At 42.5% G+C, this 24,077-nt stretch overlaps 1 protein-coding gene across 1 annotated transcript in view; it reads right to left on the minus strand.

Moving 5' to 3' along the window:
* The window catches only part of LOC121838043 (juvenile hormone acid O-methyltransferase-like), a 47,019-nt gene extending 28,379 nt beyond the window's left edge, over window positions 1–18,640 (minus strand). The window contains exon 1 of the mRNA XM_042294025.1: window positions 18,556–18,640. Within this exon, the coding sequence (XP_042149959.1) occupies window positions 18,556–18,640 (85 nt within the window). The remainder of the gene's footprint in view (window positions 1–18,555) is intronic.
* Between the last annotated feature and the right edge of the window lie 5,437 nt (window positions 18,641–24,077).

Below are 24,077 nucleotides of genomic sequence, written 5' to 3' on the forward strand. Positions count from 1 at the left end.
GAAAATATTTTTGAAAAAAAATTATGTGTCCTCGAGAATTGCTCATTACAATGTGCATCTAAAATATTTTAGCGTGTATGGCCGGAAAGTTACTCCATACTTCTAAAGGTTTCGCGTTTGCTCGAGATACCGATCGTAATAGATAAGGAGGTCAACGTGAGCTTGCCGAGTCAGTCTCCCGAGTATAGACCATTCCACCTAGCGCTCTCTGGGCGGCACAATTTTGTTCGACAGCAGCGCCCTCTCCATACACCCGGGAAATTCAGCGGGTTCGGCGGGGTAAAACGAGAGGGAGGGCACGCGCCCGACTCCGCTAGCAGACGACAAACCGGGAGGTTGCCACTCTCCATCTTTGGGCTGTACTGGCGGGCTGTACGGAACATCGAAATCTCGCTCGTGGCTGTCGTTGTGAAGTGGTTCGCGTTCTTAGATTAGGTATGGCTACTCCAAAATCAGCCTATAGCTCTCTGTCGTTCTATTTCGGTAAATGATCAACTAGCATATCTTTTTTCCGTTACTTAAATAGCAGTTGAGTCCGCCGGCAGTACTACCCTCAACTACTGCGTGTATTGCGGCAGGAGAGCACCTTTTTATTTATTAATTCAGACTTCCACTCCTTGCCTCTGAAGGCCTACACCAGTACGAACTTTGTATAGTAAAAAAGGTGCAGCAACCGAATTTACTTTTCGCCGGAAAGACCGCCAATCTGACACAGTTTCCCCTATATTTTCATTTATTTGCACGCAGGTAGCAGCGCAATTGGACTCTGTTAGTCATTTTATCTAGCATAGTATTACACGATAACTAGCATACCAAAATCTGCGCATCTGCGCTTGAAATGTCAAAAATGACACGATTTTAAACAGTTTGTATGCCAGCCGGATGCTAGGTACTGCCCACTCGGCAGAACAGAGGAGATGCGCGTGAGAGGGGGAGGGTATTCTTTTACTCTTTTTACCCTCTCTGCTATGACCCTAATCGATGCTCGAACAGTCTAGTCAGAATGTTCGAGACACCGGGTCTAGTTCGAGACATTAAGTCTAGAGATAAATATTCATCGGCGTGGGGTCGTGTTTGCAAGTGTGGGGACTCCACATCACTGGATAAATTGCTCACTTAACGCATGAGCTAATGCAGCCGTATTCCAAGTTCCGGCCGACCTCACGGTGCCAAAAAATTCTCTCTCATAAAACAAAACATTCTGTAAACAATGTTTTTTTTTTGTTTTGTTTTGTTTCGTCAGCTCAAATGGCCAATGTGGCTGAGCCTAGACTCTTGGGTGGTCTTTTCTTTTACTTCAAAGTAATTAGACTGGTTCATGTCAGCAGGCAAAGTAGCTGCATGTTGTCGTTTGGAACTTCGTGAGAGTGCAGATAAGGGTTCGCATTGAATTCGTCCTACCCATACAAAAATGTCCTGTGGTCGACTATAGAAAATTCTTTGTATGGTCGGCTTTAACTATTTGGTCCAATTCGCTAAAGAATTTTTTGTCTGCCTTTAGCATTTTTTATGGTCGCTATTTAGGGCCTTTTTTGCTTTGTCTATGGCCATATCGCTGTCAAGCCATAGCGCTCCTTAGCTGGTCTAATGGTTGGAGAAAGACTTCTCTATGGCTTACCCTTTGGCTCTCTTTAGCCAGCAAGCTCTAAAAAAAAGTTTACTTCAAGTTCCTCAACTTGTGAACGCTGCATGGTAGATATACATACAGCTTTGAACACACAGAACACAAGCAGAACACTACCCCACACAACAGCATCAACGCAGCGACATCGAAAAATTAGACAGCCATATATGCAGCTAATGCGAAGATATGCTATGTTCGCCCTAGCTGTATATATGGCAGTCTAATTTTTGAATCCGACTTTGGCGGTGACCCATCATTTGTCGCAAAAGCAGGGAGAGGCGGAGTACATATTACTCGTACTTAATACATCATTTGAATTGTCTTGAAATATCCCCCATCTCTTAATTCAACACCCTGAAAAAAAAGCAAATATAGATCATTACGCTAATTAACTAAAAATTATTAATTATCTTTTTAATAAGTTTGATGAATCACGTTGACAATGCAGTGATGGCATGCAGTACACTGGTGCTGAAGATTGCAATCAAGCTATTTCTTGATTGCAGTGTTCGGCGCCAGTGTAAATTATTTTCTCTTTTGAGGGTAATCATTAATTTTAATTGTTGCACAAGTATTTTAATGGATTTTCAAACAAACAATATTACTGGTTGTCACGACTCGTTGCAACAGCAGAGAACATATCTTGGGTCATGGTTTGTCATTGACATTACAGAAATGTAGTATTGATTTAATTTTCTAACGCGGAGTGTTTCTACTCAAAAAGTAAGCACCGGTAGTGATATTCTGTAGGCGTGGAAAGAAAATTTGTTGGTCCTAATTCTTTATAATCGAGGTCATTAATTTTTTCTATAGACGGGTAAAGACAATTTATTGGTTTCTAGTTTTTAAACTCGGGGCCAAAGGATTTTCTATAGGCGGGTAAAGAACATTTATAGGGTTGTGGCCATAGACTTTTCTATAGGCGGGTAAAGGAAATTTATTGGTTCGCAATCTTTAGGCACAGGGCCATAGATTCTTCTATAGCTTTCTGTAGCTGTCTTTATAGATTTCTATGGCCAACCATAAAGGGCCATAGGAGGTGATAGCCTGTTATATAATTTTCCATAGACGACCATAGAACATTTTTGTATTGGTATGACCATCGGTCGCCGTCGGGTTCACGGTTGAAGAAAACAATGAATAACCGCGACGATGCTTTTCTAGCCAAGGTCAAGTTACATTAGTCTACAAACTACTTATGCGTCACCGCCGTCACCGGGGCCCTCACAGCCGTTGCAAGCAACCCCACCCCACGGGGCCGCATACAGGTCACTGCAGGTAGAACACCACCCAACTACACATCCTCAAGAAATGTCGAAAAAGGCATGAAATAGAGTACTTGATATAGAAGTGCGCTTATCATATTTGGAAAAATTTCTTATTGGCAACCTACACAGAATCGCGTGGGATACTCTAAAATATGAATACGTGTATGTGCGATGTTATGCTAAACCTGAACGAAACGAAGAGTGAATATTGCTTGTGCAACGCTTTACAAAAATTAGGTCTTTTTGTGAATTTTTATATGACAGGCGTGAGTATGGGGCTTGCACGCCCATCAACACGCCATCATAATCAAAATATAAAACCTTCGTGATGAAATCCGAATTGGCTCATTTTTCAATGGATATGGTTTTACAGCTTTTGGACTTACAAAACAAAGTATGGCACATTGCTAGGAAATTGTGTTGCAGACAGGAAACATTCTAGGGCCACGAAACTATAGCGACACTGATGTTTCAGGGGCCAGATTTACGGAGCTCGCCATCAGATAGTTTAACGCGTACCTTATGTACACTCGATAGTCGTTCCTAGAATGAAGCGATACCAGCGCTAAAATCGGGCTGATAAACTTGACAATCTTCGAGAGCCTTCCATACTCTCGAGATCCACTCTCTCTGTGAGCACAGGTGGTCGAGTTCCTCCTCGCCTACGTCTCTCCTCCTCGGCTACAAATCTGGTCCGAAGACCTCCCCATTAACTAATCGCGTCGAGCATGCACACGCTTCACTTCAGGGTAGAAACAAATATAAAAATAATATAAATCATGATTTAAAGCTTAACTTTTCAGTTTTAATGGATGGTTTAAATTAAAGCCTCACAGAAAAAGTTATATATTTTTGTTGGCCCTCTGTGTATCTTTTAAGATTTCCATGTACATAGAAGTAGTTAATGAATTCGAAAAATTATCAAGCTGGCAAGATAGGAATCAGACGGAACATAAGAAAGTGACCTTTATTTGAGGGAATCTGAGTTTAAGCTGTCTTTTTACGTCGTTTACTTCTTATGACCTTTTGCGACAGGTTGTCGTTGATAAACAGCTGTCAATGTGGCTTGCGACAGCAGAAAAATACGACGCTCTCGCTGGAAGACGTGACGGAATTTATGAATAAGAAACTAGATAACATTCAAATAGTACTGCCAATTATCTTAAACCTAACAAAAGCATTCGACGCCACATTACTCGATAAGCTCCGAAATCTGGGATTCAGAGGACCGTGCTTTAGATTCTTTAAAAACTAGTTTATTGACCGCACTCAAAGAGTAGAAATTGGAAACAGTGCCAGTGAGGCCGTAGACTTTAACTACGGTGTTCTACAGGGATCGGTATAAGGCCGGATGCTCTTTAATATACATGTGGCCGACCTCGTTTTGCAGCACTTGAACTCGGAACATTTATCAGTACGCTGATGACACGGGGCTCTGACATTGGCAAGTGAAAACTACAATATTGCTGTGTCCTCTCTACAACAGGATATTAACAAAGTTATGACCTGGTTTTTAAGGAGCTGTATTTTCGTAAACACAAAAAAAAACTACTCTACTGTGCTTCAGGGCCCATCAAAAACGTATTAATCTTAGGGAACCGATTTTTTTTTCATACAGCAGAATGTAGGAATTGTCACTGCTCGCCATTACTGCACGCTACGGCAACCAAAAACCTGGGCATAGATCTCGACAAATATTTGAATTAGAATGTGCACATAGATCACATAATGAGCTACTTGAGGGTCATCGCATAATACCTGTAGAGGCTGCGAAATTACGCGGATCCGAATCTGAGGCGGTCAGTCTACCAAAGTCCAGGGGAGTCGAAATTGAGACGGAATAAGCACATACGCTTTCTGTTCCGATTTTAAAAAGCAAAAAAAAAAATAATAATAATAATAGTATGATAAAAAGAATGGTAAAGAATATTGTCTACGGAACGCGGCTTGAGCATATTGCATTTAAAGAACAGCTCTCCAAGCTAAATTTATTGCCAATAGACAATCATTTGAGGTTTGTTATTCTGACGAAATATTACTTTACACCGGATTTTAAGCCAGAGGCAACGAGACAAAAGCAGCTCAGGGAAAACGAAAAATTTATTGTTCGGAGAATATACACAAATTATGGAAAGAGGTTAAGGAAATATTATATACCACGTATTTTGATTGAACTACCGGATAATCTGCAGAACGTGCCGTAGTTTAAAATAGCAAAAAGAGAAATAATGAAATTGTGTCAATGTGAGCGCAGAAAAATACCAAGTATGTGTTGCTGATTTACTTACGATTGGTCACACCTTAAACTCGCAGTGCTTTCATCGTGTTCTTTTTGATTTCGCGATGTTAAAACAAAACTAAAAATGTGTACATGGTTTTGTTCCGAGGTAGTTTGCCCCGTTCAGTGTCAATGATTATTGATTGCATAATTCCAACGACGCAGCTGCCCGTTTTCTGTATTTTATTTTACTGCAGGTGTAGTTTCTTTTTTTTTTTTTTTTGGTCAAGTGTACTCTGGTGTGCTGTCCGTACTCACACACGAGCACAAATATTCTCTCGTGAGACGGATTCAAATGTTTGTAAAATGAAGCGAAAATAAACTATTACTATTACTATTACCTACCGCTTTGTTCCTCAGCCACTTGGTGTTCCCTACATGCAATTCGGAATTCAAAAGGAAGAAATCGAAGCCACAAAATTTCGTGTTGCCCCATATTCACGCGAATTCAGACTGGCGCGGATAGAGACAGAGACTAAGACAACCAGAGATACGTACGTAAGCTTCATCTTACATTGGCTGCTCCTTATAATCGTGTTGTCTTACGAAATCGTCTTCAAGTCCATCTAGTTCTGCTCCAACTAGACGTATGACAGCGCTCACGTTAATTATATAAAGTCCCTAATTAGATTATATCTCTACGGCAAATTTATATTTAGAATGACTCCTTTTACTCACGCTGTTTTCAAGAATTCGGAACATTAAGCAACCTATCTTCTATGTTTAAAAAAAGCGAGAATAAAAAAAAATACTATTTCGAAGAAAAGTTAATAAAATACATATAAGATTAGAAGCAAATTTGAAATAAATAAAAATAAATTTGATTTAAATAAGTAAAAGTAAATCTGTTTGTGTAAACTAATTTTGATATTTAATTAGATTTATCTCGCGACGTGCAGTTAACAAAATATCACGTGGTTTCCAATTTTCATCACTCTAACTGAGAAGTCACTTGTTCCAGAGAATACTGGTGCAGAAAAACCTTTTCGCCATTTCGGTAAAACGTGCGTCAATAACCCGTTTTAATCTCAAATTCACCGAGGGATCTCCCCACCCCGGAAGCGTGAATTTTTGTTTGTTAAGTAAAATTATAAAATGGAAGCAGATGTCGACTGCAGTCTGTTCACTTGGTCCCACTCAATGAATAATTTCTATATCAGCATCGACCTAGTTCAACCCTGAGCGACTCGGCGACAAACGTGAGTTCCGCTTTTCAGTCGTCCACTTATTGCACGTGATCTTTGCGAGAGGCAGTAATCTCGGTACCTAATACTGCCTATTCTTCAATTTCTAAGCGACGCAAAGCAACTAATTTCTTATTGGTGAAAAAAACAAACATTAAAGGGGTCATGAAACGCTTTTCCAAGTTTTTCCTGTTTACCTTTCCCCCTGAACTCATCAATCGCGCATTCTACCAAACAGTGCAAGAAGACAAAAAGAGGGGAGGCCACTCCTGATCGGACTCTCCTCTGCGCACCCGGACACAGCCATTCTCCCCTAGAAGACTATCCCGTCACTCAAAATTCAGACAAAAGTTGCTTTCCGCACCCCGTTCACCCCGAAGCTGACAGTGCTGGGGAAGGTACGTGCGCGTTCGGCCAGCCACACTTTTGCCACGTGATCACGCTCCCTCGCGCGTACCCACGCTCAGAGAATGAGACCTGCTGATGAAAGGGAGGCGGCTGATTGGTCGGGCAAGCGCGTAGCTTCCACCACAATGTCAGCTTAGGGATGAAGGGATTAAGTGAGGTCCGGTATCGTGTGACGTGGGTTAACCGGACCGGTTACGTCCCAATCCGGCTGAAGGCTCAATTCGGCTATTGCCTCAATTCGGCTAGAAGTTTCAATTCGGCTGGACGTTCCACTCCGGCTACATTTGATTAAATTCTCAGTTTTTCAGAATAGTTCAGATGTTAAATTTGCTTGCTGATTTTCCCGTTTCTCAGAAAGTCTAAAGAAACAGAAATAGTAACCAGACACAGGTGTATTAATTAATTTGTAGTCTCAATGATTACAAAAGGACTTGCCTGTGCCTAGATGAGGTTTCTTGAGCTGAATATGGCAGTGTGACTCTAGGTGCTCTACACCTCGCAGTGCACCCTAGTTATACCAACTCTCCCACGACAAAACTTGCAAACCAGGGTTACTTATCCGGGTGTCGGTATATTAAGATATCAGTCTCCTCGATTCGGACACTCAAAAGCTTTGTTTTAGGCTCCCTGACGTACTTGCTACTCACAGCCGTAGGTGCCACGGGAATGTGCTCCGCGGCATGGCTGTGCGGGGTGAAGAGTGAAATCTAGAAAGTTCCGCCGCCTTCGCTTGTCCCGCAAAATCTGCTGGCTAATGGCTTCCTTCATGATAGAAACTGTACCTCTCTTCACGTTACGAAACCCATATGGTTCGTTCTAAACTCTTATTTGTTTGGAGCATGGCTAGCACAACCACATTAGAGAACAGAATGGAACTTATTTCTTTCGTGCTGCCTAGGAAACGTTGGGGTCCCGCAAGCTTCATTTGTTGCCATCGAAATTCTTCTAATCAGTTGGAAACAAGTTCTACTGGCAAAACCCAACCCCTTCCGACCTCCGACATCACATATACTGATGTCACTTAGACTACGGGAACACAACTACAACATAAACAGAATCACTTCTGGACACTTAGGCATACATTGCCAAGATTGCAGATGTCAAGCAGAACTAAAAAAAAAAACTACCCCGTAATAGGTAAAAATAATAATCAACTAATTAGGGAAATTATTGAAAAGGTTTCGAGGTAAGAAGAAAACTGTGTCAGTAAACCTTGTCTAAATTTATTAGAAAAAAGAATTAGATTATTTTGCATCCAGATGAAACCAAAAATAACAAAAAGAAAAAGTCTTATTGTTTAAAAAGACAGGCGCAGGCAGAGAAGGAAAAATACAAGTCTGAGTTGCAAGTCAGTTGTGAATTTTTCGCGCTGTGGAGGAGTATGCAACACCAGCTCGCCCAAACCTCCGTCTTAACATATTTTTAATACTGCCAGTAGAAACTTTCACTTTGAAAATACGATGAGTACCGAATTTGAAAATGAAATGTCACCAAACAATTTTTTGCGGAAGTAAGGTTTTGGTTACGAGGTCAGTCATAGCTACTGGTGTGTTTCGCCAATTCGGAGACAAATTCGTGACCTTGAAACAAATTACAGGTCTAGTGTTACATTCCCCTTAGCCTCCTGAAGATGGAAATCATTGGATTGAACCCCTACCACATTGTTTTGTCTCATAACTGATGCAGGTATCCTTTTTTTCTTCAACTCAGTTTGACATAAGAGCTGCCGAGGCGTCCTGTCCCTTTCACGTGAACAGTGGCCAGCACTGGAAGAAGCAATCTTTGGACTTCTGTAATCGTTTCTTTGCGCAAGTAAATAAATTACTTTGAATCAGAGACCTGGTGTTTGCACAGCTGCTCCACAGAACAAACAACACAAACACAAATGTTTCTGTGCCCAAAGCCTTCGTAGCTACTTGAAATAATCGATCTGAGATTGCAGGTTGCAATGTTAAGGCAAAATGCAGATATAGTTAAAGTCTCTAATAAAAGATTGGGGACACCTTATGCTTGGATGTCTAGCTTGATCTACTTGGAATGTCCATCCGAATTGAAACAAGGATCTAGCCGTACTGAAGTATGCAGCCGAATTGAACCTTGTAGCAGAACTGAAGATTTAGCCAAAGTGAAGCGTCCAGCCGAATTGAAACTTCTAGCCGAACTGAAGCGCCCAGCAAAATTGAAACTTCTAGCCGAATTGAAGCTTCTAGCCAAATTGAGGATGGAGCCGAACTGGAACGACCAGCCGAATTGAAACTTCTAGCCGAAGTGAGGCAATGGCCGAATTGAGGCTTCAGCCAGATTGGGACGACACTGTTTGGACCCGGTGACGCGCTTTGGGAAGCGCGGATGTATCTCAGTGCAAAGGGAAAGAGAGAGCTTACAAAGGCGAGGAGGTATGAAATAGTCCGCTGTGTTTTCAAATTTTCGCACTGAAAGTCAGGCTCTTTACTTTCTACCTTTTTTCGTTTGGCCCACTGAACGATGTGCTATTATTAAAATCGCTATCTAAAGCGATTTATACCAGCCAAAAATTCGTTTCATGGGCCCTTTAAGCACTTCTGGTTAATTCGGAGTACAGACCTAGCGATAGATGCGACACGTCACAGCGAATACGTTGGGCATGTGTGTAGTGTTCAGGCACCGTGGAGTGCACGAACAAAAGTGTTCATAACAAAATAGACGTCTAACTATTTAAAAAAAAAAATGACCTGCTTTTTTTTTTTCGGAGGGCGTGAAAGCGCGTTATTCGACATCTACACAGCTACGACGGCATTTCGTGGTGGGCATTTCTTTTTTTTTTTAGAGAACGCGTGCAGTGGGAACCCGATACCACAAATATCCTAAGTGTAAAGCGGGTTGTTAACGCTGTCGCGTAGCTGTGTTGTTCACACGCCGCGGACCCCGGGTTCGATTCCTGCGGGAGCGGGCGATCTTCTTCAAAGATTTGGCATCATCGACAACGGACCGGCTACAACGCCAACTACAACGTCAACAATAACTGCGACATCAGCAATGTACGTCGTTTCCAGTAGTGGGAAGAGCCCATAACAGCAATCAATGAAAAAATATGGGGTTAATAGTTCCTTACTGTTGATACTGCGGTGCCCGTTCCGTGCCCAGAAAGCAACGAACTTGGACGTTTTGACGATGCTTCCAATGTAGGTCCTTCCAAGCATTTTGAACATTTTGCTCAAGCTTTAACCCCACGCCGGTAATGTTCGTTGTGCACTAAGAATAAATAATGAGACACGTTAAAAAAGTAAACAAAACGGAGTGCGGGTGCAGATTGGCACAAGAGCGAGCTCCGGGCTACAGGAAAGCACGAAGCTCGTATAGTTCACGCAATGATCAACGCAACATGCTCGTACTTGTAGCTTCCACTCCCCCCCCCCGCTTAAGGTGAAAGAAAAACAACTATTGAGTTTTTCACAGGGCAGGGCAAAGGCTCACGCTCCTGTGACCTGCCCTGTAAATGTTTCAAATCTGCCGAATATTTTTTGTTTGTACTAGATTTCGCGCATAAAGAGCACTTCAAGGGTTCATGTGCGCGCGGCGAAGCATTTGTAAGCGCTGCAGTTGTTTGTGACATACAATACAGAGCAACGTTACTGGATCGGAGAAGTTGACAAGCTCCGAGAAAGAAGTGACGCGCTGCCATTCACTGCCGCGTAGCGGCACTCGTGTTCAAGCCCGCCCGACCCGTTCGGTCTGACTAGCCTCGGTATCCGTGGATACGCCGTGAAACATCGTTTTTGTGTGGGTTAACAAAGTGTATTCTTAAGTACCGTTGCCAGTGTGATAATGCCCGGATTCAGACAACATTTCCTGGGTCTTTTGAGGTAAATTAACGCACGCCGGGCCTTCTTACTTTTGGCAGTTTTCCGACATTCGGCACCAAAGGCAGGCAGCTCGGAGAAAAGCTGCGTCTATCGCTCGTGGTTTCCTCACATGGATCGTTGTGTTTCCGTCGTTTGCGGACTAAAATACCGTAAATTTCCCTCTTCTGGTGTTCTGTGTTTGTGGCAGAAGTTCAAGCGTAAACTGCTGCATATATACCAAAGCAGCATTAGGAAAGGATGACAATTCGAAGACGTCTTCGTAATTTGAAAGAATCGGGCTGTTTTTGTACGACATCTTGTAAACCCTGATATGGGGAACGATAAAAAAAAAAACGGTCGAACACAACAAAATCTCAAACGCAGCTGAATTTTATTGATATGAGCATACCAATAAATAGACTTTCACACAAAAGGAAAAGAAAAAGCGCAAAAATAACTCAAAAGCTAAAAAGCATGACGGGCAACGCGTTCACCCCAGACAACCTGAGCCACTCTCCGGCTCCAACAACTTTCGGAAAAGGGAGCCGACCACCCGAACAACAACCCCACGGTAACCACACATGGTGACCTCCAAACCGCTGAAGCCTAATCCCCATTTCCTACTCCAAGCGAACGCCTTCCCGGTCCCCCCCTTCTCAAGGTTTACGAAGCTTTCCTCATACAAGCAAAAACTCTTTCATCCAATCACTGATAACCAAGGACGGCTGGCTCACACAATTCCCCCGCTCGCGAATGCACAGTGTCTCCTTAATTGGCTTTCTAAACAATTCTTTTTCGTTACACAGAACGGAAGTTTTATCCCAAAGAGGGGAACAAAAATTACAAGAACTAACATGATTAACACATTCAGAATTCTGCGCCAAATTCTTTACACACCTTTTATGCTCCGCAAGTCGGTCATTCAAACAACGCCGCCCCGTCTGACCAATATAACACAATCCGCAGTCAAAGGGGATCTTGTAAACCACCTCTGCGACACAAGAGACTGAGGGATCTCTGTGTCTTTTTCCCGGTATTTGTATTCGGCTACGTCGAGGCCTACTACCGGTGAAAGCTGAGTTATTCCTTTCATCTGCTCTTTAAGTGTGTGACAACCTCGCTTCCTTGCTTGTGCGTGCCATTTCCGAGACGTGTGACTAAGGCGTAAGAATTTCAAAACATTACTTTCAATCAGCTGATCAGCGCGGATTCCTGTGTGTATATTTGGAGATGAACACGCGGTATATATTAGAACCGTTCTTTTACAGTACCTGCAGCAGCTTCGCGGCAACAGTGCACGAATTTTGAGACAGCCTTGTTGACCATCAGATACGAGTTCATTTGTGTAAGCGTATGCATGCTCCATGTGCCTGTACAGCAACATGATTGTTGAAGTGTTTATAGGCGCGCGTTAACTTAAGTTGTCTTGATGTCAACTACTATTTTCTTAATGTTGCAGTTGTTGATAAATGACGATGTTGTTTCGTTGATCTCGTGGCGTTTCTGTGATCTATTTGGAGTAGGGATACCGCGAACGTTTTTTGAAGCGAAGTTTGATGATCGAATCAAGCGGTTCGAAAGGTTCGAAAGATTTCAAATTTTTGAATTTTCTATATCGCAAAATTTGACAGAAGTCGAATTTTCGAACTTGTTAAACTAAGAAGTTCAACGCGTTTCGAATCGTCGAGCTTATTACGCAAAGAAATTCAATCCTTTTCGAGCCTTCGTACTTATTATGCTGCAAAATTCGATGGTTGTCGAACTTCTGAACTGGATAAACCAAAAAATACGATGGTTTTCGAACTTTCGATCTTCTTCCACTAAAGAGTTCAAAGCTTTTCGATCTTTCGAACTTCCTACGCTAAGGAATTCGATAATTTTCGAACTTCCGACTTATTTTTCAAGAAAATTCGAAAAGTTTCGAACTTTCGATTCCTGAAAAGTCAAAAGTTCGATAAACTTGGAACTTTTAGGGTAAAAGTTTGACGTTCGTCGAACTTTGAAAGACCGGCGGAAGGTTTGATTTGAATTCAAGTAGTGAGGTACATTTGTAATTTTTTTTCTCGAATTTTTACATGCGGTGCTGCGTTCCCTACCGTTCTGGCGTGCTTAGTTTTAAAGAAATAAATTCCCGAAGGGGCGAGGGAGGAAGGGGTTTTTTGACGATTGTCGTTTGTGCCATATTTGAAGCGCGCTATAGCCGACGCTATTTAGGGTAGAGATGTTAAACTTTTTATGAATGATCTATGTATAGCCTAGGTAAGTGTCGTCTTAAGATGTGATTATTGTTATTCAAGATGAGTTTCGAAGAAATGTCCAAACATGTATCTACGGGGAATTATGCCCTGAACTTGGTATTCCTTTTCGTCTAAGCTGTTTGAGGTGTCGCATTTAAATTAACACTACAGACAGTACATATTATTTCCATCTGTAGAATACAAAATAATATATTTATTGTTTTTCACGTTAAGGAAAAAATAAACTAATGGCAGAAGATTTCTAATATTGTTCAAGTTCAGCACGTCATTAAAAAAACATTTTTTTCTCGCTTCACGTTTTTCGGACGTGTTTCTTTTAGCCTGTACACATTTTGGTAGGGGAAACTTGTTTCGAAGTTCTGAGCCTCTGAATATGCAAGAATACAACACATCCACCCAATTGTTGATATTTTTTATTCAGCTATTTATACCCGCATTTATTATTCTGTTTATTCATTTTTTTTTATTAATTGCACAGTTATTTAGGTTGAAAGGACATAGCTTTGAGCTTCCGAACCACTAAGCATGGGACAGGTAGAGCCTTCTGACGACGAGTTTCCAACAATGACCATCTACGCGATCTTTTATGCAGTAAAGAGCGACAGTAGCAATATATGGGCATAAATAATTTCAGATTAAAATAAGCTCGACCACGCCCTCTTTCCCCGAATTGTTTTCCTGTAACACTCCGAAATATCTGAAGGGAGAAAGGGGGGCTACAGCCGCCCCCCCCCCCCCCCCCCCGTTTTTCTTCTTCCAAAGCCACTTGTATGTATAGAACGCTCCTCTACTTCGCGTTGTGTCGGCTTCTTGCTTTTTGCGAAGTGTTTCCTCCGTCCCGGAAAAACAACCTCCAGGACAATTACAAACTCAACTTACTATATGCCAGCGTCACTCGGGCGGCGTCCGATCGGATTACTACCAGCATACAAGGGGTGGGGAAGTAGTTTGCCAGGTCGCTTGAAGGTGTTTCTGAGCCCCAGCCTCCTGCCCGCCCCTGGTCGTTTCGACTGGATAAGTATCGTAAAACAGTGCGTTTGTGTGAGTACTGTGGGATGCACGTCAAAGACCCCCCCCCCCCCCCCAGGCTGGCGGTCTCAATTACTGATCTATGGTCACACGTCACTCTGCACTGGCAATTATTCCAGCACGCCCGGGACATTCGTCGTCTCATTTAATTGCCTGACCAGCTTCGCGGAGTCTAAACATCACACCCAAATTTTCTAATCCTGATTTCGTGAAAACCAGTGAGTCGTGAAAACGTTATTTGAAACTGAAACTGCGGAGGAACATGGAAACCGGACTTCGAACTTTGAAAACTTGGACCTAAAAAAAATTAAAAATCTTCGAAGTTTTTTTTCTTCCGAATTTAGCGTTACAAGGTGTTTGAAATCTTCACTTTTTCGACCTTTCTTCCTATAAAAATTTTAAGCGTTCGAATATTTCGTTTTTATATTCAAAGAATTTCGAAAGCTTCGATTTTTTCGAACTTCAGATTCCAAGAAGTTCAAATGTTTCGAATATCTCGATTTCAAGTTAGAATGTTCAAAACCTCAAGTAAAAAACAAAAAGATTCAAAATAATCGAACCCCAAATTTTAGAAACCGTGAAAGCTTCGACCCTTGCGAATTCGAAACTGCACTGTGATTGAAAGTTGGGAATTTTTCGAATTTGAACCTCAATCGGTACGAAAATATCAAAATTTTTCGAATGCCAACCTCAGTTCACTTCGAAAATATCGAAACCTTTCGAAATCGAACCTAGGGTGGTTCGCGACATCCCGAATTTCAAGCCAAAATGAATACATTTTGGCTAACCTGAGAATGCAACATAGGAAGGCTGGGGTGCGAAGACGACCTATGAAAACTGCAATGCCTCTTCGTTGTAACGCAAATGCTGTTCTACGCGATATGCATAAATCGACAGATGACGGAGAAGGTTGTAGTAGCAAACAAAAAAGCTTGGATCCTGTGATCGTCAACTACAGGTATTTTCAGTCTTGGTGTTTGTATTCTGGTCGCGACTTTTTTAATGCAAAAAGAAATATACGCTGCACAGTATTCATCTGCTATTTCAGCCTTGTTGAAGATTTGTCGTGGTAACATATAAAAGGCAGAAAACGCATTTTGTTCGTTTTCTTGTGACAAGTGGGATACTGCGCCGACAGCGCACGCGAGCTCCTGCTTGTGGATGCTGGCCATAGACGTACATGAGAGACATCAACTGTGACATAAGTGCCGTTATACTTTGATATTACATGAACATAAAATCGCACTCGGAAGCCAGACCCAACGCTAGCCACCCATGCTGCTATCCGATGAATTATAGAGTAAAAATCGAAAGAATCATTAGCGTGAATAATTACAATCGTGACTGCGGCAGAATCTAGTTGCAGAGTTCATTTAAAAAAAAAAGAAGTGCGCAAGGACCACCGGCGTGCCGCCGACCGCCTAATTTTTAAATGAAAAGCCAGCGTCCCGAGCTTGCCCAGAGCTTGGCCGGCCTTGCGGACCGGGCGGGCTGCGACGACAGCGCCACCACGCCCGCGCGAACGGAGGGGGCCGGCTTTCCAAAGCGCAGCTAATGCGGAGCTTGTCAACTGAGCTGATCTAGTAACATTGATACACAGCCCCAGAGCACGCGTTACCAGTAACCGGATGCAGTAAAAGACGCCCTAAAGGAAATGCACATCATATAGCTCTTGAATATAAGTAAAACACACCACCGCAAGCAGTGCATTGCTTGCGGCGGACTGATACAGCGGTGCGTAGACTCATTGATCACTGCCACGTGGAGTTTAACGAGCATAATCACGAGATAACGCCACTGCGTAGTCTCCCGCCTCCAATCCTCCCCCCCCCCCTCCCCCCCAAAAATAAATTCTTTAGCAGACGAATTTTGGATTTCACCGAAGGGTAAAATTCCTCAAATCTTTGCCTAGCGGAAATGCATTGAGGATCGAGTATTGTTATTAACAGATACAGGTTCACACATTCATTTTACACTGCAACGCGGTGCAATAATTTGTAATGAGCTTGTAATTTAGTTTTTGGAAAGCTTGAAATTGGAAGATAAAAAAAAAAGTATTTTCCCCCTGAATTTTATTTCCCGTAATTCAATAATCAATGCAAAATAAAAAGAAAATGCAATTCCGCTAAGCTGTTCAGTTTTTTATACTTCTTTATTACAATTACTTTAACGAAATGCGAATTGCAGCACTCACTGGTTGATTTAAAGAAAAAAAAAAGAAAAGAAAATGAGTGTGCAGACCTTAAGCCTTAAGGCATCTAGCATAGAGATCTACCGACTATCTTTTCAATCAAAGCGAATCCGAAATCGGCGTCATTCTGCCGTACGGCAACCGCTGCGCAAGAAGGGAACGACTAGCTCTCTGAATAGACAACAAGCTGGGTTGAAGATGGAGAGACAATTGCTCTAGTCTTATCTACAATCGCTGACAGCCGAAGAAACGCACAGTGCTCATTCAGCATTATTTTGATGCCAAGATCTTATTGTCTGCGGTGCGGAAATAAGGCGCTGGACTCACCACCCGGTGCGTTTTTTTCTTAGATGTAAGGGACTCTATAGTTTAGGACGAAGTTCACGTCTCGGTCACAAATCCCAGGTCAGCTCGGACTAGTTGAAAACAACACGACTGGTGATTCTGTGATAAGTGATGTTAAAAGAAAGTTGTTTTTGAAAGCCAGCAGATGCTAGGCAGATGAGTAATTGACATATATCCGGTTACATGTTGTGCAAACGTTTTTTCTTTTTTTATATAAATAGGTTCTGTTAGGCACGAGTACCCGATATGCCACTCACGTAGCTACACTATGACATAAAAACATCTGCCGTGCAGACTGACGCTAGTGCAGCGTGTACCGGAAAAGCAATTGTGAAGGAAGTTAGTCAGCGACCCCATTGGGCGCACTGATGGGGTTGTTTTTACCGATGTTCCATCATCCATTTTCTTCTACGAGGTAGAGGGGGTTAGAGTGATAAACCGGAAGTTCAAAAGTGGTATCCCCCCCCCCCCCCGGTAGCCGCCATGTTGCACTTAAAAGTGACCACTCGTCACGTGACATCACAAGTGCCGTGACGTCACCGGTAAGATGGCATTGTCCAGGGCTGGTGTATGCGAGTTTGATCGGTGCGCGGTGGTCGTAATGTGCCGCTGCTTGGCGATGATTTTGGGATTCTTCGTGCACTCTGACGCAGGCATAACGTGAAGATCTGAAGGAATCAGACTTTATACCCTTTTTTAGCAAGATCGCTCAGGATAATAGTGCCTTTGATTCTGCATCAATCGTATCGCCGTAGCGGTGCTCGGATTCCTGGATGGGTCCGAGGATAGGTAGCACTTTTAGTGTTTTTGGCATGATATCTTCGCATTGTCTTAGCTTTTTATGAACTTTTAAATGTCTGAGAATTGATGCGAGATGTATGCGCCGCACGTAGGGCCTAGGGGAAATCGCTAAAGCTCTATGTAACCGCATAATCACAGCAACATTTAGCGAGGAAGATCCTGCGATATTTACGTTTTGTACTAAGCAACGATCTAAGATATAAGTTTTAAATAAGATTTTTGCATCGTTCTAGCTTTGTTTGAACGTTACAATGTCTTAGAATCGAAGCGAAAGTTATACGTCGCGTGTAGGGCCTACGGAAAGTTGTTTCAGCCCTTGCTCACCGAATAATCGCAGCAGCGTTTAGCGAGAAAGCACCTGCCAGCTTTAAGCTTTTGTGCTAATCGACGATAATACAAATTGGAAGTTCTCAGGATTTCGATATGACGTGCTTTCATTGTAGTAGCATGCATTCGATCGCAATACTTTTTTTTTAGGTTAAAAGCTAGCGTTTGTTTCAGTGACGTGCACGCTAACTCTTTCAAAGCATTTGAACCAATCATCCGGAAAAAAATTGCATTACTAGCGTTCATAAAACAGTACATTTATCCCCTTCGAACTCAAAATGAACTAAGCAAGTATTCACATTTTTGATTGATCAGTGAAAAAAATACTGCATCCTACGCCCCTTAAAAATTATTTATTTATTTATTTTGAATACCCTCTGGGCCCATGGTGCTTTAGAGAGAGGGGGGGGGGTGGTACAGGGAGATAATAGAACAGTGGTACATTATGCAATAAAAAAAAACATTAAACAAATGCCGGATTAGAAAAATATTTGGTTATGGAGGATTTAAATGATGACTAATCTTCAATGGAGGCAATGGGTGGGGGAAGCCGGTAACACTCTGAGCTGGTTATGGGGATGTAAGAATAAAAAAAATATATATATATCTGTGCTGCAGCATCGAATGGCAACTTTGAACTAGTGATCCATGCAGGATGAGAGGTATGAGGGCTTCGAAATAAGTTAGAAGGGTCTTGACCTTGCCGATTGGTAACAATAGTCCAAAGTAACGTCCGTGTGTATGGTCAGACCCCTCATAGATGGTTGACTAACCCATTATTCTAACATCTAGAATCTTTAAAAAAATTCAGCCCCACTCCTTAGAGGTCTGGAGGTAGCTAGCAAGCATCACACATATCAGCAGTTCAATTAATTTAATGCCACTTGGAAATTGAAGATTATCTGCGCATTTGTTTCCCTTCGTGCGCGTTAATATAGCCATACTTGTTTTAATTAAGAGTGCATTGTATCAGTTGGTCGATTATTTACTCGATCTAATTACGATAATTAATTATAACCACCTGCGAAGGACGAGACTTTGAAGGTGGCTCGGGTGGCTTGCGCGAGTGACTTAGATAAAATAATCTGAGACCCGAACTGTACCATGTGTAACCTCATTGCAAAATCGTCATGCAATCCCCCTTTTTGACGCCCACTGACGTGAGCGCTTTGTTTTATTTATTTACTTTTTTTTCAGTGTTAATCCTAAAAAAGAAGATATGTCGTAAATATTGCCTTCAGACAGTTGTGTTTTCACAATTCGTTTTATACGAGACCCAATGGGGCACAACTGCCGGCACTTTTTTTCCCCGGGCTATTGTGCCGGCTGCCGGCAGAATATCCACTTCCTAGTTTTTTTTTGTCTTCCGACGGTACTCTCACCTGATTGGGTTGTTCGGGTTCTCGTTATACTTGTTTTCGATGGGCGTATATACGAATGTTTGTTTCTTTGAATGACCCTCGTGCCTTGTGTGCATGCGCGCTTGGTGTATTTGTCCTATGAGGCTATGACACCTTATATGTCTCTGACAAAACTTGGTATAAAACGCTATCTGTGGAGGTCTATGCGTACTGAAGTGATATTAAAGTGAAAATGAAGCACGTTTCTTTGCTAAATATCCTGGTTTAATTCAGGACCGTACCCAAGTGGGCAAAACAAAATCTGGCCAATCTTCAAAAATTGTTGGGACAATTATTTTGAATGCCTGAAGACATCAGCAAATTCTCTTTATATATAAACATCGTGAGCACAAACCCCTCCTCCCTCGACGAAGCTTATTTGGTATTGCCCTGATGCCCACAATCTCATATTGAGGTACTTAGTGAGGGGTTAAAGAAAATGGTAGACCTATGCCAGCCTGCTTGCGCCATCAGTCTTATCGTTAACTCCGTTATCAGTCGTCGAGGGCGCGACTTCTCTCAGCTGTAAATTAGTGATAAGTGCAAAACAACTTTTGGCCTGTCACATTGGGCATGATCGAATCAGTGAATTTCTTTCTCCGACTAACTGGCTACGGAAACCAAAATTTAAGACTAATACGTCAGATCTTATTTTCGAAAGTTGATTGTTATAATTGCGTTTCTACTAGTTCGCCCGAGTCTCACTATGCTACATCTATTTAGTAAAGCCAAAACCTGGTATCAATGTACTGTAACGGACCTTTAAACCTAATCTGCTTCGCTTACAAACAAGCACCTGCTTGCTGCGCTCACCAGATTTGAGCTCCGCGCGTGTGCAAGAGCGTGGAGCTCGAACTTTTGTAGGCGAGGCGCCTGTGCATGCAGCGAGCCTTGCACCTAAAACAGAGTGCTTGAAATCGTGTCTTTGTTTAAAATTACTTAATTGTGCCAAAAAGTTACAGGAACCTAATAAATCCTATTGGAGATATAGGGAAAGCATTGTTCAAGTAGCAAGACAATTTGACAACATTTGATTTTGTTTCGTTTATTCACAAACACAAACACTCGCATATTCGAGAAAAAAAAACACACAATAAATTGCATGAACCGATAACATAACTCTAAAACAGTGACGTTCATATTCGATGCTTAATCCTAATATTGATTAGTTCTCACGTTCTCAGCCACCATTACCCTCTGTTCAACTGTTTGCGGGTTCAAGGATGCTCTCCGCGCTCTTTGAAGGGAACCGGACGTAGAAAACAGCCTTTCTACTGCTCCAGAAGACGCGGGAATGCCCATGCAAACTGTTGCCAACTGAGCGAGCTTCGGATAGTTTGTCTCATTTTTTTTCCAGAATTGCAAAATCTCCTCGTTTGAATATCCAGTTTTTAAATAAGCATCTAGCTCAGACTGCTGTCCATCCGCCTGAACTGGACTAATGAAGTCCAAAACCTCATACATGTCATGAGCATCCCAAAGCGGTGGAACAGGAAGAGCAGCTCTTGATTGCGTGCCGCTGCCGCTGGTGGAAGCAGCAGGTTAAGGAACAGTGGCGACACCGGGATCCTAAGAAAAAAAGAAAATAAAGTTCCAGCAAGGCTGCACATACAAAAGTTTTCAACACGTTTTCAACAAGTTGTTTTCAACATGCAGCTGGGTTTCTTATGTCGCATGCCTTTCCTGTAAATCTGACTTGGTCAAAAATAAAATTGTCTACATCGCTCCAGGAAGGTCACTCTAGCATTACTCACATTTAACATTTTTAGAGGCACTTGTATCGACCAAAGTACTGGACGGCACCGCCGCTCCCCGTCGGAACACTAAACGCACACCTAATTTGGAAGCTTCATACTTTTTCATCAGTGTTGAGTCATTGATCGAGACTGCAAAGTTTTCTTGAGCAGGTTACGTTTTCAATATAGTCCGTGTTCTAGTACGGCTCGTCACTCGCTATTGTAAGTACATGTGACTGAAACCATTTTTTTAGACTTACAATTACTCGCTGTTATGTGGGCCACGAAAGTCACTGAACACTACTTCAAAGAGCAATGGTTACTTTTTCGAATACTTTCTGAAGCCTCTGAAGCCAATCGAGTATTCCAGTTTCATGCGCTGAATATGACCGAAGGATGTGGCTTCCAAATCCAAGTACCAGTTAGCGTTAGATCTAAAGGCGCATTCCCACTGGCCTTCGTTGGCGAATCGTTTCTCGAAACTCTCGCTCCGAACGCCGTTGATTGGCTCAGCCGCTCCGCGACTAGATCACATCGCAAAAAAGTCGGGTCGAGTAGGAACTGCTAAAATGGCGTCGCTTTTTGCCCGCGATGGTCGCTTTTGCGATGAAAGTTATCACGTGACTAGATCACACCACCGATGGGAACGCGCCATAAACGTGAAGGCAAGGACTCGTCCTTTTGCTTTTTTTTTCTTTTCTTTGCTTCTTAGTCACGTTTATTTGGCTCGGGAGCTTTTTCGACTGTGATAACATAAAAGCATGCAAACAACTCACTGCACAGAGTTGAAAAGATGCGAACATATTATACCTTTTCTAAATCGTTGAGCAGCTTGTTCACGTCATCCCGTACGTGGCCAATCAAGCAGCGACGTTACGCCATACCCCGGCCAACCAAGCAACGAAGAAAGCGCATTGCCGCGATGCACTTTCTGGACCTGATTGCATCACCCGGCGATGTACTGCGTGACGCTGCAGTCAGCCTTGGCAAGAACCCCTCTCGTAACGTCATGTTTTCTCTCACCTTTCCTCTAAATGGTTTTAACCTCTTTGAACAGTAATTTGAAGGCATCCTTTAAGCTAATCCGCATACCAAAAAGTAAAAAGTAGGATATTAGTGATGCTGGAGAGCTAATACACGCGAATAAAATGTATTTAATCGCAATTAAAATCCAGCTTCTCGTTCTGTATCAAAGACACGCATAGAGTACTTCAAGCCTGAGCGCACAAAACACCGCGTAGCGAACCAGGAGCTCCTTTTATTTGCCTGCGAGCACGAGTTCAAGATTTGCAGCCAATTATCATTGCGATATCACATACGCACCCGCGCTGCAGGTCGGACTATATTTTGAGCCTTTATTTTTCTCACTTCCAGAACCTGTCGCTTGGATTTGGGCCTGAACACATGCATACTCAGCGCGCACCCTGGTGTAACTATATTGTTCGATGTAAGACGCCCACGTCAACACAGCAGTTCGCAACGTACACGTTACGTGTTAGCCGGACGCGGCATCGGCGCTTTTTTTGTCTTTTGTTTCCCCCTGTGATTTTTATGCACCACATACCGTAAACGATCTATTTTTCGCGGGCTCAGTATTTCGCGATTTCGGTGAAAGCTCAAGCTTTGGAATTATTCGAGAGTGTTCATTTTCGCCAAGTGGTAGGATCTCAATGACGAAAATATTTCGTGCGCAGTAGGTAAAGACTGGAAAGTAAACATATTCGACAGATATCTGCCTGGTTGGGTGAGAGTTAAACCAAAAAATGAAAAGCAACCCGACGTTTCAAAACCAACACGGTTTCTTCTTCAGGGGTGACTGAAGGCGCGCGGACACAGCAGCAGCTCCCAACCTCTTCGTCTTCAAAAAAGGAAAGAAAAGAAAGAAAGAGAAAAGAAAAAAATTTTAAAAAAGAGAAGTTAGGAAATCGGAAAAATTGTAAAATAACTTGTTAGTTATGAAGATGGTCATCTCTTCAGCTTTTCCGTCAGGTCACGGAGGCCATGTGCGTACACAGAGGGCAGAGCGCCCAGCGACCTGTTTAGGTTTCCTGGGGTGTGCTGGATGTGCCACGATTCCAAGAAAAGTCTTCTTTTTTTTCTTTTTTTTTTTTCTTTTCTCTTTCTTTCTTTTCTTTCCTTTTTTGAAGACGAAGAGGATGGGAGCTGCTGCTGTGTCCGCGCGCCTTCAGTCACCCCTGAAGAAGAAACCGTGTTGGTTTTGAAACGTCGGGTTGCTTTTCATTTTTTGGTTGGAGATATATTTTCAGACTTTAGCAGTAGGTAAATTGTGATAAATATATATCTTACTTTTCAGCCGGGTAATGCTTGATCTGAAGGTAGCACGTGCTAACGCACAGGTGCACGATAGCGGATGTGATGCCGTCCCCTTGCAGCTTGTTCGTAGCGTCGCCGAGGGGTTTGAGTAGGCCCTGCAACTCAGCCAGGCGTGGTAGGGTGAATACAGGAGGCGTGGCGTCGATAGGCCTGGTCCGGGTTGTGTCGTTGTATTCCTGAACAAGCTGCTCGACCGCGTCGAAGACGTCCACCTGAAAGATCAACCGTCGCTCAATGGACCACATAATAATCTTCCACAAAATGTCTAGCGCTTTGAACAGCCTTTCACTTCGTAAACCATGTCAGTGCCGAGTCATAATTTATCAGAATATATATACTTTCAATATACCGCATGATGTTTACATCATGTGCACGCTGTTAGAATTTGTCCTGCCTTATATAAAAAAAACGCATATATTTTTTTGCTGTCTTTCATCATGCAGTGCTTGCTAAATAATTTCTTTTTCGCTTTTATTAACCTTAAAGTACCTCTTCTGTAAATCTAGTTCAAGTAAAGAGTACCATCTGCAAATCAATTTCAGGATTACAAATGATTTTCGTTTTGTTGTGTTGGGCGCTGTACATTTATTTACAAATGTATACATTATTACCAAACTTACTTTGTGTATTAAAGAATTGAGATATGTCAACAGCATTGAAGTTTACCCTGGTTTGAGGTGATGCTACGGAATAGCGGCGGAAAAGTTTGCTTGAAACACCTTCGTTTTCGGCCTTCACAATGCTCAATGCGTGATTAGTTTCTGACTGACAAGAATATGTAAGCTCAGATACAAAATACCGAGGGCGCACCACCTCGGCGTTTACCAATCAAGATAAAACGTAAAACTGGAATGCGCGCTTATGCATTAAAACCCTGTAGCTGCCAGTCATTTTTAGCAAAAAAGTATCGTGCCGCTAAAGAGAACTGTCAGCATCTGTTGTACTTCCATTAAGAGAGCACTCAGTCAAGTCCAGGTCTTCATCATCACTTGGCAACAGCCATTCGTCATCACTTGACCCAGATTCAGGCGGAAGAAGTTTTCGCTTGAATCACGCGAGTGCAAGAGCGGCCC

Source organism: Ixodes scapularis, unplaced genomic scaffold, assembly GCF_016920785.2.
Source record: "Ixodes scapularis isolate PalLabHiFi unplaced genomic scaffold, ASM1692078v2 PGA_scaffold5__190_contigs__length_132052651, whole genome shotgun sequence".
NCBI lineage: Eukaryota > Metazoa > Arthropoda > Arachnida > Ixodida > Ixodidae > Ixodes > Ixodes scapularis.